At 35.5% G+C, this 15,127-nt stretch overlaps 1 protein-coding gene across 1 annotated transcript in view; it reads right to left on the bottom strand.

The window, feature by feature from the left end:
* Positions 1–8,812: 8,812 nt before the first annotated feature.
* The window catches only part of LOC121430415 (tyrosine-protein kinase HTK16-like), a 33,809-nt gene continuing 27,494 nt past the window's right edge, over positions 8,813–15,127 (bottom strand). The window contains exons 8-11 of the mRNA XM_041627706.1: positions 14,866–15,045; positions 14,453–14,544; positions 13,658–13,784; positions 8,813–12,806 (exon numbers count right to left, since the gene is read on the bottom strand). Coding sequence (XP_041483640.1) covers positions 12,603–12,806; positions 13,658–13,784; positions 14,453–14,544; positions 14,866–15,045 — 603 coding nt within the window. The 3' untranslated portion in view covers positions 8,813–12,602. The remainder of the gene's footprint in view (positions 12,807–13,657; positions 13,785–14,452; positions 14,545–14,865; positions 15,046–15,127) is intronic.

Here is a 15,127-nt window from a genome sequence, read left to right as displayed (position 1 = left end):
TGTTTAAAGTCTTTTCACTTGCTAATTCTCTATAAATACTAACATTCTTTAAAATGAAAAGAGCAGTCATGTAAATTTGCTCCTTTCAGCCAGCATTTCAATCGATTTTTATGGTTTGTTTGTTCTTAAGATACATCACCATAGGAATTACCATGGCTCAACTTGCCCCATGCTGTTTGGCTCAACTTACCCCAGTCCGAACTTTGTGCGATAATTTTGTATCCACACATTTATTATGCATCCATCATATAAAAGACTATGACAAGAATGAAGATCCATACCTGGACTAATAATGTTGTTATCATGTCTTTATTATATTTAAAGACGTGTGTTTATAAAGCACTTATCTATTTCACACTCTTTTTTACTTTTTTGGCTGAAATTCATATTTTTCCCTCTAAAAAACTACTTTTTGTTTCAAAGTTGAAAACAATGTGGTGGGGTTAGGGGTTATGCTATGGGTCATCAATACATGACACCACCACAATGTCTGACTCATTCATTATTGGCCTGGGGCTGGTGGCTCAACTTGCCCCTATGCTCAACTTACCCCGCCTTCCCCTACACATTCAGTTTATTAACTCATATGACACTCTAATTGTTCATATTCTGTCGTTGAATGATGACTGAAGTTTTTTTATGAAAGCAACAGAAAACAAAATAGTAAACATATTAAGAGATATACAATATAAACAGAAGTTTCAAATATTTGGCGACCCATAATTTTAGAACAGATTTAGACCATGGTCTAAGTTACACTCGACTTCAGAATACGGTGAATCTAGTCTCACTTATTCAGACTCTGTATGATGCACTATGCGAATTGCAAAAACATAGGGTCTGTGCCTGCAGACTATCACTAGGGGCTGTGTCACAAAAAGCTGAGTTCAATATAGTCATTCTTACAAAGTACAGTGTAAATATCAGTGTGTGCACTCTAACACTTAACCTCATTGATAACTAACCATTAGTGCACATCCTTTGAGCTTGTTAGCAATCTGACCAATGTGATGATGTGTTATATATCGCTCGCAACTGAGAAGTTAATCACAATTTTAGTCACACATCTTTGTGAAACATATCTGCTCGTAGTACTAGCCAAAGTGACTAAAAACATAACTATACATGCTATTTGATGGTGCTTCACTGATACTTTTTTGTTTCTCAGAGAAATTATTTGTAATTTCTATTCTTTTTTTTTGCCTTTTTCTATATCATTTCTTGGGGATTAGAATTTGTTAAATGTGTTTAAGGGTGCATCTTTTTTTTTATAAAGAGTCAAAGGAGATAATTTCATATTTTTAAAAAACATATTTTGTTCTATTTCACAAACAGATGTGTATTCATATTATTTTTTACTTAAAATGTGCGCCATCTTTTTAAGGGTATGATACGTTACTGTTTGATTTCTTGAATATTCACTTGATTTCTATTCTTTAAGAACACAGGTATTTTTCTATCACACTTATTAATAACTTTTTATCAACATTCCCAGGGGTTGGAATGTTGACAAAAGATTTTACATGTTGGAACGTTATTTTCGCAGAGAAATTATTTGAGTTCATTGCTGTATATTTGCCAGAGCCTGTTTGAAGATTTGGTGAAGGTTCCGTATTGTGAATTTATATCATACTAATTTCCCATTTCATTCTTGTAAATGTGTTTTTACCAATGCATTATTTTTCCTTGGCTGATTATATATGAAATATTCTTCTTTTTATGTTACCCGTATAATTGTAATTATTTGTAAAAATATTTTCTAAATAAAAACCCTTAATACAATTTTTTAGTGGCTGCGTATCCAGGGACTCAGTTTTAACTCTTTGCACGCTGAATTAATTTTGGGGACAATAATGACTATTGTTTCCATGTTATTTTCTTGGAATCAAGATTTCCATTTTGAACCATTGACACTGATTATTATAAAGATGTTGTCCAAGAACGTTTTATTATGAGCTTCTCTAATGTGAAGTTAGGGGAGAAAAGTAATTATTACGATTGTTGAATTTAATTGTAAGAATGTGCTTAATTGCACCATTAGCGTCCAAAGGGTTAAAGGGAGTTAGAACGATCATTCGATACTTCTTGTCTTAATCCATTTCAGGTAGAGCAATTTATCACTCGTCTCAGCGAAATATAATTTTTTGTGACATGAAACGATAAATGCAGAAATGTTGAAAAACTAGAAATCAGGCAGCATCATACACATTTTGTTTGTACATTTTATTTCCATGTATAATCTGTATACGGACATCACTTGACCTGAATGTTAAACAAGTGTCAGTCAATGATCCCCTACCACTCCCCTTCAAACTTTTAGGAGATCTTTTTATTGCTCCCTTCAAAATTATGAAACTGAGTCCCTGCATATCATCCTACTTTTCATGATTCTATGCTTGATTTTTGTCTCACCTGCATAACAGAGCACTTGAGACTATAGGCGCCGCTTTTCGGACGGTGGCAGCGACGTCAACATCAAATCTTAACCTAAGGTTAAGTTTTTGAAATGACATCATAACTTAGAAAGTGTATGGACCTAGTTCATGAAACTTGGCCACAAGGTTAATCAAGTATTACTGAACATCCTAGTAGAGTTTCATGTCACATGACCAAGATCAAAGGTCATTTAGGGTCAATGAACTTAGACCATATTGGGGGAATCAACATCAAAATCTTAACCTTAAGTTTTTGAAATGTCATCATAACTTAGAAAATATATGGACCTAGTTCATTAAACTTGGATATAAGGATAATCAAGTATCACCAAACATCTTGCGTGAGTTTCACATCACATGACTAAGTCAACGGTCATTTAGGGTCAATGAACTTTGGCCAACTTGGGGGTTGAATTACCATCATAACTTTAAAAGTTTTTGGATCTGATTCATGAAACTTGGACATAATAGTAATCAAGTATCACTGAACATCCTGTGCAAGTTTCAGGTCACATGATCAAGGTCAAAGGTCATTTAGGGTCAATGAACTTTGGCCGAATTGGGGGTATTTGTTGAATTACCATCATAACTTTGAAAGTATGTTGGTCTAGTTCATAAAACTTGGACATAAGAGTAATCAAGTATCACTGAACATTCTGTGCGCATTTTAGGTCACATGACCAAGGTCATAGGTCAATGAACTTTGGCCATAATGGGGGTATCTGTTGAATTACCATCATAACTTTGCAAGTTTATTGATCTGACTTTTGAAACTTGGACATAAAGAGTAATCAAGTATCACTGTATATCCTGTGCAAGTTTCAGGACACATGATCAAGGTCAAAGGTCATGTGAGGTCAATGAACATTTGCCACATTGGGGATATTTGTTGAATTACCATCCTATTTCTGTAAGTGTATTGGTCTAGTTCATAAAACATGGAAATAAGACTAACCAAGTATCACTGAACATCTTGTGCGAGTTATAGTAGTTTTCAAAGTCAGCACTGCTGCTATTTTGAATCACGTGATGCAGGTGAGAGGGCCAGAGGCATTCCACTTGTTTTTTCATTCCTGCCAGAGGCCTTAAATTTCTCCAGTGAATATCAGATTTTGTTTTAAATATTTTATACTTATCTTTTATGATATACCATTTCTTGTTGGACAATTACTTCAAACTTTAAGGAATGAATTATGTTATTATTAAGAATTGCCAAAACTTGATACAAAGATTATGTATGAGTTTTACTAGACAGCTGAATATGAATTTGTGCTATATTGAAATAATGCTCAAAATGTCACAATTGGAATTTTCATCTTTTATTATCAAAATTTTAATGCATTTTTGGCCAAAGATTAAACAACTTATTTTCCTATCCATGGGGCTAAAATTAGTCATATTTGCTTTTAGAATCTACAATATCAAAAGTATTTCTATGCATGCAAGGAGCGGCTTAGATAATATCAGTATTGTATTTAGTGTGTCATTTATGTCAGTACAGTCACATTAAGCTTGGCTAATTCTGGCTTGTTGACTGTTTCAAAATTGTGTGTCACAAACTGTCTGTTTGCTGCCATTTTATGTGATTAATTGTTTGATGACACAATATCATTTTTCCTGTATTTAGATGAGGCTAAAATGCTATAGTTTGGTTATAAAAATATGTCTGCTTTATCAAGTGAGTTGATATTTGCCTTGTCACTCATTCATTCTCTTTAACTTTTTATTTCATATGCATGGGGTAATATTAACTTTGTATGGTTCCACATATTGTACTGATTTGTAAGCACAAATATTTGTTTATATTTGAAATATATGTTTAACTTTGGTGCCTAGTTTTTTGCACAAAAATATTGGTACTTGGATATTTAATTTTTCCTTGAATATTTGTTGATTTTTGTTAAGTTTGCTTTTTTTTGTAGAATATATTATCAGCATCAACAAAGCTGAAATACTTTTATAAGCATTGCTACAAATTTCTTTAAAGGATAAATCATAATTTTTTCATCATGTTAGAAATAAATTCATAATTCTTTCCATGATCCACCATCTTACACATCTAGGATAAACCAAACTTGTACACTGTCTTCAGGGAAGTAAGAAATGGAAGAAATAAACAACTTTGTAGCAATTAAACTCATATTTCATTATAACCTAAAATATCTAGTACTCAATAGCTATGATAAATGTGATTTATAAGCACCTTATGCAATGCTATGTACATGTACTACCAAATAAATACATGTAGAGACACCTCATGAATATAGCCTATAATTCCTTTATTTTCCAGTTATATGCACCTTTAAACAAGCTTGCCATTATTAAAGCATCCTTTTCTTAGTATTATTTTGTATATTCATATTAATTAACAAGCCATGTTCTTTGGAATTCAGTTTATATGAACGGGTTGTTGGTACGTCAGGCAAGATTCTATACAATTACATGTATCACATCACTGGATTTATATCAAATAACCTTAATTTGCATATGTTCACATTGGCCCGATTCTAAAGTCTGATTTGATTTTGTATTCTGGTTTAAAGTTGTGGATTAACTATAGGTTGCCAGAGCTGCCAAGTAGTGCAGATTTTCTGTGTTTAGTACTGAAAAATGAGAATAGTGATGATGGGTTTCATGCAAAATATTCATGTCTAATGTTTCAGTTTTATGTGTTGTCCTATGCTTTTTCTTTTTTTGAAAATACTGATTTCCTCACCAAATACTGATTTTCAGCTTTAAAATACTGAAATGTTCTTGTTCAGGTTGGCAGCCTGGGTAGCCAGTTGTGACATAAATATCTATATGTAGAGGTTCAATGCATCAGCCCTCTTGACTCAGATTGTTCATAACTGTTGAGAAGGATGAATGAGATACATGTACATGTAGCTTCCTTCACCATTAAAGACTGAAGAAATAACAGTGTTTAAACATATTGAAACATGCAATTTAAACAAATATTTGGCTTCCCATACCCTCTCACATCCCTGGTTAGACCATGTTCTTAGTTAAACCCAACTTCAGATCACGGGCTGTTGTGTCTACATTTATTGTTTAAGAATTTTATCAATAGGTAGTTTTCGCATTTGCATGTACTACGGGGAAACTCTCTACAATGCATCAATTCCTTTGAAAATACAATTAAAATCACAGTGGAGAACTGAGAGCCTTTTTCGCACGTTGAACTGGGAAAGCAGATCATCCAAAGATTTGCTAAGGACGAACAGTTGCAAATATGTCTTGTCCAGAGTCATGAGATAATGTTGTTGTTCTGGTCCACCACCTTTCGACAAAAGCCTCTCAGCTCTTCATTGTGATTTGACTTGAGTTTTAAAAGGAATTGAAGCGTTGTAGTGTTTACCCCGTAGTAAATGCACAAGTCCGGAATGCTTAATGATGGATTGCATATTTGTTCAGGTTTACAATCCAGTAATTTATTTGTTCCAAGAACTTCCAACACCATTTTTATGTTTGATTTTTTTAAAGATTTATATGGAATTTATAAATGACTACATGTGATATCAAGGTTACAGATTTCTAGATATATGTTCATAAATACATGAGTCATACTATTCAAGTTCAAATGGGGGGAGGGTGACACAATAGTTCACTCCCCCCCAACAATATATCTGCTGCTTGAATTTACGCCAGTGCCAGTGGTGATGCTATGTATTAGCTTAATAGCAAGAAACTAATTTGATATTTCAAATTTGAAAATCTTATTCAGCTTTGATTAATGTTCACTGTTACGCATCATTTTGATGAAATTATTAAATGTCGCTTGTGCAAATGAAATTGAGTTTTAAAATGTCTTCATTGATTTTCTTAGCTGTAGAGGATGCATTACCATACAATCCAGGCTGGGTTGGCGCTATAGAGGGGGAGGGTGCATTATATTCATACCCAAATACAGTGTATTAATCTTTATTTTTTATAAAAATGAATACATGTATTTTTTAGTCTAATGTTTTCGCATATGTATCTAATGAGAGCCTCCCTTGGGGATATAAATTTTGATTTCTTTTTTGTTGAAGAGGTATTAATGATTACCCACCTATAGAAATCTGGAAAGTAAAGAAAAAGAACAACATATATATATATATACTGTATATTATATGCTCTGCTATATACATCTCAGAGATGCCAAGTTCAAAGACCAGCTATGCGTGAGATTGTGAATCTGAGTGAGATCACAGACATTGTGTACAATGTATATGGGGATAGGCTGTGATAGTTGCGTGAGACAGAGATTTGAGGGGACGAACAAAGGGTCCAAAATGCTTGAGTCTCACGCATAATGCGTGAGACTTGGTAGCTGTGACATCTATAGCATTGAGCACCTTGTACAATCATCGGCATCTACAAATACTGTATGTATGCATTTTCATGGTGAATTTGACATTTGGATTTAAATTGCCCACAGTAGAGTGAGATTTATGACCACCAGACGTTATGTAATGCCTGAATGGAAATTGCCTTCAGGAAAAGTCTTTCCCTGGCCTTACAGCTGCCCAGGGCTAGGCAGGCTTGGCCGAAGGGTCTCAACTGGGACACCCAAGTTTGCTCCTCCCCACAGATGTCTATGTAACAGGCATTTTCTAGTGCTTTTCACGAAGCCCAAGATCAGCAAATACATGTTATAATCCACTTCCCCTGAAAGTTGATGCCCGTTCCTCTATAAACAGGGAGCAATCTGGGTCTTGTCTTAAAAAGAGTTATATATCCCTCAACTATGGAAAGCCAGCAACATCAACATGTAAAATGTGGCATTTTCAAAATAATTTCTAGGTATTATGTACAGTATATTCATACATTCATCATTATCTTGGAAATTCAGTGTGCTATTTGTTTACAAAGGACATTGTGCAAATTTCCTGTGGAAAAAATTATGACATTGATGGATTTCCATATAGTGAAACTTGTCTATAGTGATCACCTGAGGGAAGCACAAATTGTGGCCTTTATATACAGGTGGCTGCTATACAGTGTAGATAGGTTCTTATATGCACAATCTACCTACATGGGAATCAGTTTTAGTTGTCACTATACGCAGTCAAGCTTAGCTTATAGTGGTAACCCCTGCAACCTTCTAACAATCGATATATATATCAATAGAAAATGCAATTATGTTCAATGTTTTGCTTGTCAGTTATACGTATATTATTATTGTATTTTCATTGCTCATGTGTTTATGAAAAAGTGTTGCAGAAACCAATAAATGAAAATGTAGGCAGGTGGCTGCAATAGACAGGTGGCCACTAATACAGGTTTGACTGTAGTTGAGGTTGATTGAATCAATTGTAACTCTTTGTAAGACCGATCCGTGACCAACGCTTTGTTTGGTCTCATATACCTTTGTGGGCGCATCATGGTCAAGTGGTTACAAATCTTTTCTTTCAGTCCAAGAAGTATGAGTTTGAATCCAAGCCATGGCATGTTTTCCTTCAGCAAGAAATTCGCCCACAATGTGCTGCACTCAACCCAGGTGAGGTGAATGGGTACACGCAAGATTAATTCCTTGAGTGCACCGAGCACCATTAGCAGCTGGAGCTACAGACGGGGTAATATATAGTGCGCTATTGAATAGGCAATTAGATAATCAGCGCCTCATAAATATATAATAATAATATGCAACATTTATATAGCGCTTAATACAAATGTTTCTAAGCGCTGCATACTATTACCCCGGCTTTAGCACGGCTACCCTGATCGGGCGCATCGAGCATTCAAGGAATTTCTTCCTACCGGGGCCAATTTACTACACCTGGGTCGAGAGTGGCAAACGTAGATGAGCGCCTTGCCAAAGAACGCTAGTGCTGCGGTGGGATTTGAACCCCGGACCTTGTGGTTCACCGTCCGGAGACTTATCCACTGAGCCACAACACCCCTACACATATATTAATATTTCATGTATCTTTCAAGGAAACTATGGATAATAAAAAAAAAATTGGCTTATAATTTTGAGAAGAAAAGCCCAGATGAAAAGTACTGGGGTCCATTGCAGAAAGAGTTGTGTTTAAACGCAAGTAAAAAATTCAATCGCAAGTCCCAAATGCGTGCTGTTGATTGGTTGAAAATCAAGTTGTGCATAATTTTTAGAGTTGCGATTGATTGAAACTCTTTGTTCAACAGGCCCCTGGTACTTATTAACATTATTATGGTGGTATGAATACATCAAGTAGTTTGTGTGTTATCATTCAACTGGGCCTATAGTACAAAACTACACTGCTGAGAATGATGCACTGTGGGTAATAAACAATACCAGATATGGCTAGTTGAGGACTAGAGGTGCTGCTATCAAGGCCATTTAAATTTCTGAAAATACAGAAATAAAGAATGCAAAGATACTTCACACAACTAAACATTGGAGTCTGCAGTCATATCTGAAAAATTTCATTTTATTTTCATTGATGCATAACTTACAATCATAGATAAAAGTTGTGTTTGATAATAATAAACTACATGTAAACATACAATATGAAAAAAAATATATAATATTCTACCGAAACCTACCAAAAGCACAACGGTCTAATTATCTGCAATGTGGGAATAAATAGGACTTTTAATCTGGGTGTGGTTTCACAAATGATAGCGATTGATTGTATGCTTGATTGGCACAACCAGAATAAGCCACTTTACTTGAGAGCTTTTATCGGGTCAACGGGGTGTAAATGAATATCTGTAGAATACCTTTGTGAAATTGCCAACCTGGATGTATTAAGTGCCAAATAAAAGCAGATTCTATAGTCAGCTTGAAACTAAAGCCACGACTATATCACAATGTAAACTACAACAGGACATGAAAGATGGAACAAAACAAACATAAACACCTAAGCTTGAAAGCAGCTTTTACTGGTAATTTTTATTTCAGGTAGAAATATGAGGAGTATCTGAATTGTACAAGCCTTGCGGGCAAGTTGCAAGCAATTGCCGCAGCTCACCCGCAATTTTTTTTTGAGCGTGTTCACAACTTTTCTGTATGCGAATTAGACTAGCGTGCAGTTCTGCAGGCAACAGTACGTGCAAGATAATGTCAATGCAGGTGACCTACGGGTAGCTATTATAGTCGCCTGCAAGCCACATGCAAGGCCTTCATGGAATGATGTGACTGTGCCTTTGCAATGTCAGTAAAAAGAAAAAAAAAAAAGATTTCATTAACATGAGGGCCAGTGTCTCAATCAAGACACATTACTGTTAATGATCATCCTGAGTGCTAGCATATACAAACAGAATATGATTGTAACAGCAAACTTCTGATGCAATCGGGATGTTCTTTTCCCCTTTTTTCAATCTTTGATTTCAGTACCAATTTGAATTTCAACCACAAATATGCATTTACAGGTACAAATTGTGTTAGATTTTTCTTTCCTTTCTTCGTTTATGCATTTGAATGCCATTTGCTCTTTAACAGACAAAACTGATGAAATATGATTTCATTTTAGAAAACTTAATTATTTCCTCTTAAAACTATATAGTAGTCAATATACTGGTAATTAATTTCGGATTCTTTCTGAGTGAAATAAAATGAAATAACGAGACATTTGTAAATTAAAAAAACATTCAGAAATATTTCAACTTCTAATAAAGCCACTAAATCTAAAATCTAGTAATTTCTCTTTTTAGTGATGTATAATCAGTTTTAATAGCACTGGACAGAAATCGTACCACTTATACAATATTAGAAGGGAATGCTTGTATATTCATGTACAACAATCAAAAGTATGATTTAATTATAAAAAATATTATTTCTCTGCATATTCCTTATAATAACAGCATACAAGTGGAACATCACAGCCATTGTCCTGACATTGGTAACTAAATAATAATTTTAAATCGCCTGAATGTCTCAGACTGCAGTGGTTTTGAAAGTCCCACTTCTACTGTGCCGCTCCTCATGTTTTCAGGGCTCAGTATTTCTTGGTTATTCCTTTCTTCCAATATCTGGCTAGAATACTCCCTAGGGAGTGGAGGATGTGCATGCATCACATGCGGAAATGATTTTATTGAATGTGATGACCAGAGTATTAATACTCTGTACACAATTTCATACACACATGTACAGTGAATGTCTTAAGCGCCTTATTAATAAAGGGATTATTATCTCAACAATCATTGCCCTCATCATTATAGAATTCATCAATGAGGACAATAAATCAGATGGCTAATCTTTAAATGACAGTACCCACACTCCTCTCCTTCGGGAATGATCCATCTCTATTTTACTTATTATCATCACCCTATACAATTGAGCTCAACGTGAAAGTGTACACACTCCACTCCAGGGGGAATATTTCAACAGGGTGTCATTTATATTGCATGCCCAAACAGCATTCATATTCTCTTCACAATTATCATCCATGACAACTGACTGTGTCAGTGCGCAAACTCCACTCCCTGGGGAGTATTAAACATGGCATTATCTATGTGCATACAGAAACAGCATTTATATTTTACCCACAATCACCTCCCTTGAAAATTGATTTGAACATGATTTTGATGTACTACTCCACTCCTAGGGGAGTATAAAAAAAGGTTGACATTTCATATGCATGCACAAACAGCATTTACATCCTATCCAGAGAAACAATATCAGTATCCCCTGGGTAGAGAGTGGCACATGTAATGCTTTCAGAAGGTTGCCACAGCAAAATGAGATTTGATCCACAAATTTTGTTATTCACAAGTGACCTACTTTATACTTGACTATCAATCACTAATGTATTACTAACAACTATGGAATGCCAAATGTATATGAATGATATTCAATTCTGTAAATGTTCGTGTACATACAAGTGCATCTTATAAATGTAGAAACTTCTATTACAAAGTATTTCAAAGATTTACTTGTGATCGATTAAAAAAATGAAGAGCATCATACAGAATATCTTTTCAAAGTAGTGCAAACATTGTTACATATATATTTTTAACATCATCTTTTTTTCAAAGAAAACACATGTTCCTTTAATATTTTCTATAAAATATAGTATTGTTTTAATACACAGACATGCAATATCCTTTCACTCCATTTTCTTATTTTTCACATTTTCTTTGAAACAGAAATATATAACCAGACCTGCCGGTGTATATCCAGATATACATATCACAATCATTGTTGAGAAAATAGATCATTATCAAAATCTTATATATCATATTCAAGTATTTACAGACAAATAACAGCCAAGCTATGCTTCAAAGATTGGCAAAGCTTTCACTGGTCACAGAATATCTAATAAAATAATACTTAGAGTTTGAGTGTATATTGGTAATGTTGAAAGAGATCATAAAGGGCCCGTTCACACATGGTGTTACAAACTTCTGTGACATAAATGTACAAAACAGCAGTGATGCCAGAGGAATGGTGAGATTATCTAAGATTTGAAACTGAATTGGCCCCAAACATGGACTTGATCCCTCTTACAGGAATTAATGTAAAAATTCAGAACCCAAATCTTAGAGAATTGATTTGTCAAAATGCTTAAATTCATCGCTATGGTGATATATTACCAAAATAGTGTTACCTGACATGCAAATTATACAAAAATTTGCAAATCAGACAAACAATGAAAAACAAGATACACCTTAACATATCTTTATAAGATTCTTTAATTTCCAACATGTTTTGGAGCAGATAAAACACTTCTGACAATGATTTGGGACCAATCAAACTAGACTAGGACTATGTTTGTGATCAGAACCGAGATTCGGATACAGGAAATTTACTGCATCAAAGATTTTCTATAATAAAAAGTGTGTGCAATAATAATATTTCTGGACAATATTACGAGTTGATTTGGCTGTAGAGAGGCTAGAAATTAAGATTAAGAAGCATGTTTTTTTTTTTCCTGGACCACAGCAACTATCAAATCCTGACAGAAAAGCGATTGTTTCTGCGATAAGACGCAAGTCTGTGCAACAACTACTGATCAATTTTTTCTGTGAAAATGCACTTTTGGCTACAAAATACAGAACTACACAGACTAGACCAGGACTACCTGAACTGGACCTAGACTGTCACATTTTGCTTGATGACCATCGTATATTTCTATGAATAAAAACTACATCTTGTTTTTTACTGATTGCTTTGGCTGTAAAAATGCACTTCTGGCTACACGAAATTAGGGACTAGACACCAGGACTACCTGACCTAGACCTGGATCTAGACCAAGACTATTATCTCCTGCTGGGTGGATTATGGGCCCCTCTGTGGTAGAAAGCACCGTATTCAGGATCGTCCCGGAACATGTCGTTGAGTTGTGAGAAGGTAGGTCTATTGCAAGGTTTATAGGACCAGCACTTCTGCATGATGTGATAGACGTTCTGTGGACATCCATCGGGTCTTGACAGACGATGGCCATTCTCTATTTGTTTGATGACCTAAAACAAAACATGAAAACAGAGTAGCAATATTGTTTACTCTACATGTACAGTATAAGCTTCACTTAATCAGAATCAATATATTCTCTCTTTCTACTGATGCAACATATACAGTAGCCATGGGGGGGCCACTTCCATTGATGAGTGGATACCATGCGCGACCGTGGGGTCTCGAAAAGCACACTACACACGTATTTTCTATATTCTGAAAATGCACCCCTTAACAAGTATTGGCGTGTGAAACCCTACCCTTACCAAGTATTGGAAACAAAACGATACTCTTGGCAAGTATTCCCTGAAATGAACCCCTAAACAATTTTATTGTTATGTCACGGAAGACCCGACGGGTCCGTCGGTCGTTGGTTTTACCTTTACACATCATTTGGTTTAGTAAGGCCCACCTTCCACAGGCAAAGCTCGCGCATATCGGACTCTAGACACGTAGTGTTGGGGCAAAAAGGACATCCTTTATAAACAAATTTAAATTTGATTTATCATCCCCGCAAAGCGAAATAGATATCCTCTTTTCGTTATTTTTTGTGTTTTTGACACCCTTATCACGTTACGTACGTAACGTGCCCTATCTTGAAAAAGATATCCCTTTTACATGTTTTTTTGGTCGCGCACGGTATCCACTCGTCAATGTAAGTGGCCCCCACTGATTAAGTTTTAGAGATAGCATGACACAGTCTAAGTTCTTTAACAGATTTTTTTCTTTCAAGTTTAGGTCTAGTCTAAGTTCATTGACCTCAAATCAGTCAGTCTTCAAATCAAACAAACTCAAGTTCCACACAAAATGAAAACAGACAAAGAGCTGAATAGAAACTTGTGATTTACTGTTGATATCTTACCTCAGCACCAGTTTTTTCTCCATAGGGCTGTGATCCCCTTGAGTTCATCTCCCATAACGTTACACCAAAACTCCAAACATCAGATGCATGAGAGAAGGTACCATAGTATATAGACTCTGGTGCATACCTACAGGTAGGCAAAAGGAAATGAAACATTGGTTATGTTCAGTTTGCTAGTCATACATGTAAAAAAGAGCTCAACTCTTTCAATTTTATATCCTGAGCAAGAGTTCCACTCAATGGATAAATCATGGAATTGGAAGTGTGGTGGTAACGCCAGTAAAAACTACGGCATATTGAGAAACTACATACAGTACAGTGTATTGATTTTTATATGAGTGGGGATGGCAGTTCATATGGCACTCAATTCATTAACCTAAAAGGACTTGGGGCCATAATGGCCACCCTCAACGATTTGCGTGATTATTTCGAAAGACACAAAGATAGCCACAAACATTTTCGACTTTTTTTTTCTTTTAAATCTGGCACAACTTTTAAGATCACATTCACAATATACATGTATGGGTATAAGCATTGCCACACCATTTTCGATTTTACAATGTAACGCCGAAAATGGCTCGTTTTTATACTTTGTGTACATAATAAAAACAGCCCAGATCAGAATGCCCTCCTCCTCCCCCTGTCCCATGCCTCAATACATCTCAAATCGTCCAGAAATATCTAGGAATAATAACTTAAATATCTTTCTCTGCTCAAATTAAATTTGACTTCAGAATACAGGCCTATGTCTCTCCAGTCGTCAAAAAATACACGACATCCTATAACTTAACTTACCATTTGACGGGCCATCGTCCACCGGTTGTCGATCTGTAGTAGTCGTTGTTTGCTCCCGTGGCTCTCGACAGACCAAAGTCACTGATCTTTGCCTAAAATATGAATGAGAGAAATTAATGGTAACTTCTTTTATGACTGATTGGTAGAATATGCAGTAAGGTGGCCAAAATCTCAAAGCTTGATTCCACAAGATGTGAACAAAGATCTTGCTGTCTATTTGGTAGTTAGGATTTTTTTTCTTATTCATGTTACATGATTTTAGTTGATTTGCCTAATTTAAAAGAAACTCTCTGACATCACCTCGAAAATCATCTACAAATTATGCGTCAAATATGGTCACCCCACTCTACTTTGGACAGACTAAGTACTCAAATTTCAGTTTGTTTTTGCCTCTTAGAAGACACCATACTAACCTGTCCTTTATTTTCCAACAGTATGTTCCGTGCAGCAAGGTCTCTATGAACAAACTTCTTTCCTTCCAGGTACATCATCCCCGAGGCTATCTGGGTGGCCCAGAGCTTCAGGTCCGAGGCGGTGATGGAATCATTCTGGAGGAAGTCCAACATAGCCCCAAGAGAGACCAGTTCCTGGACCTGCCAACAAAAGAAACAAACAAATAAAAGTTTACCATACAGACATCTTGATCGGAACTAGAATTAAGAAAGCATACAAGCA

Source organism: Lytechinus variegatus, chromosome 16, assembly GCF_018143015.1.
Source record: "Lytechinus variegatus isolate NC3 chromosome 16, Lvar_3.0, whole genome shotgun sequence".
Lineage (NCBI taxonomy): Eukaryota > Metazoa > Echinodermata > Echinoidea > Temnopleuroida > Toxopneustidae > Lytechinus > Lytechinus variegatus.
The sequence above is the reverse complement of the archived record's forward strand: the minus strand, read 5'-3'. Positions and strand labels throughout refer to the sequence as shown.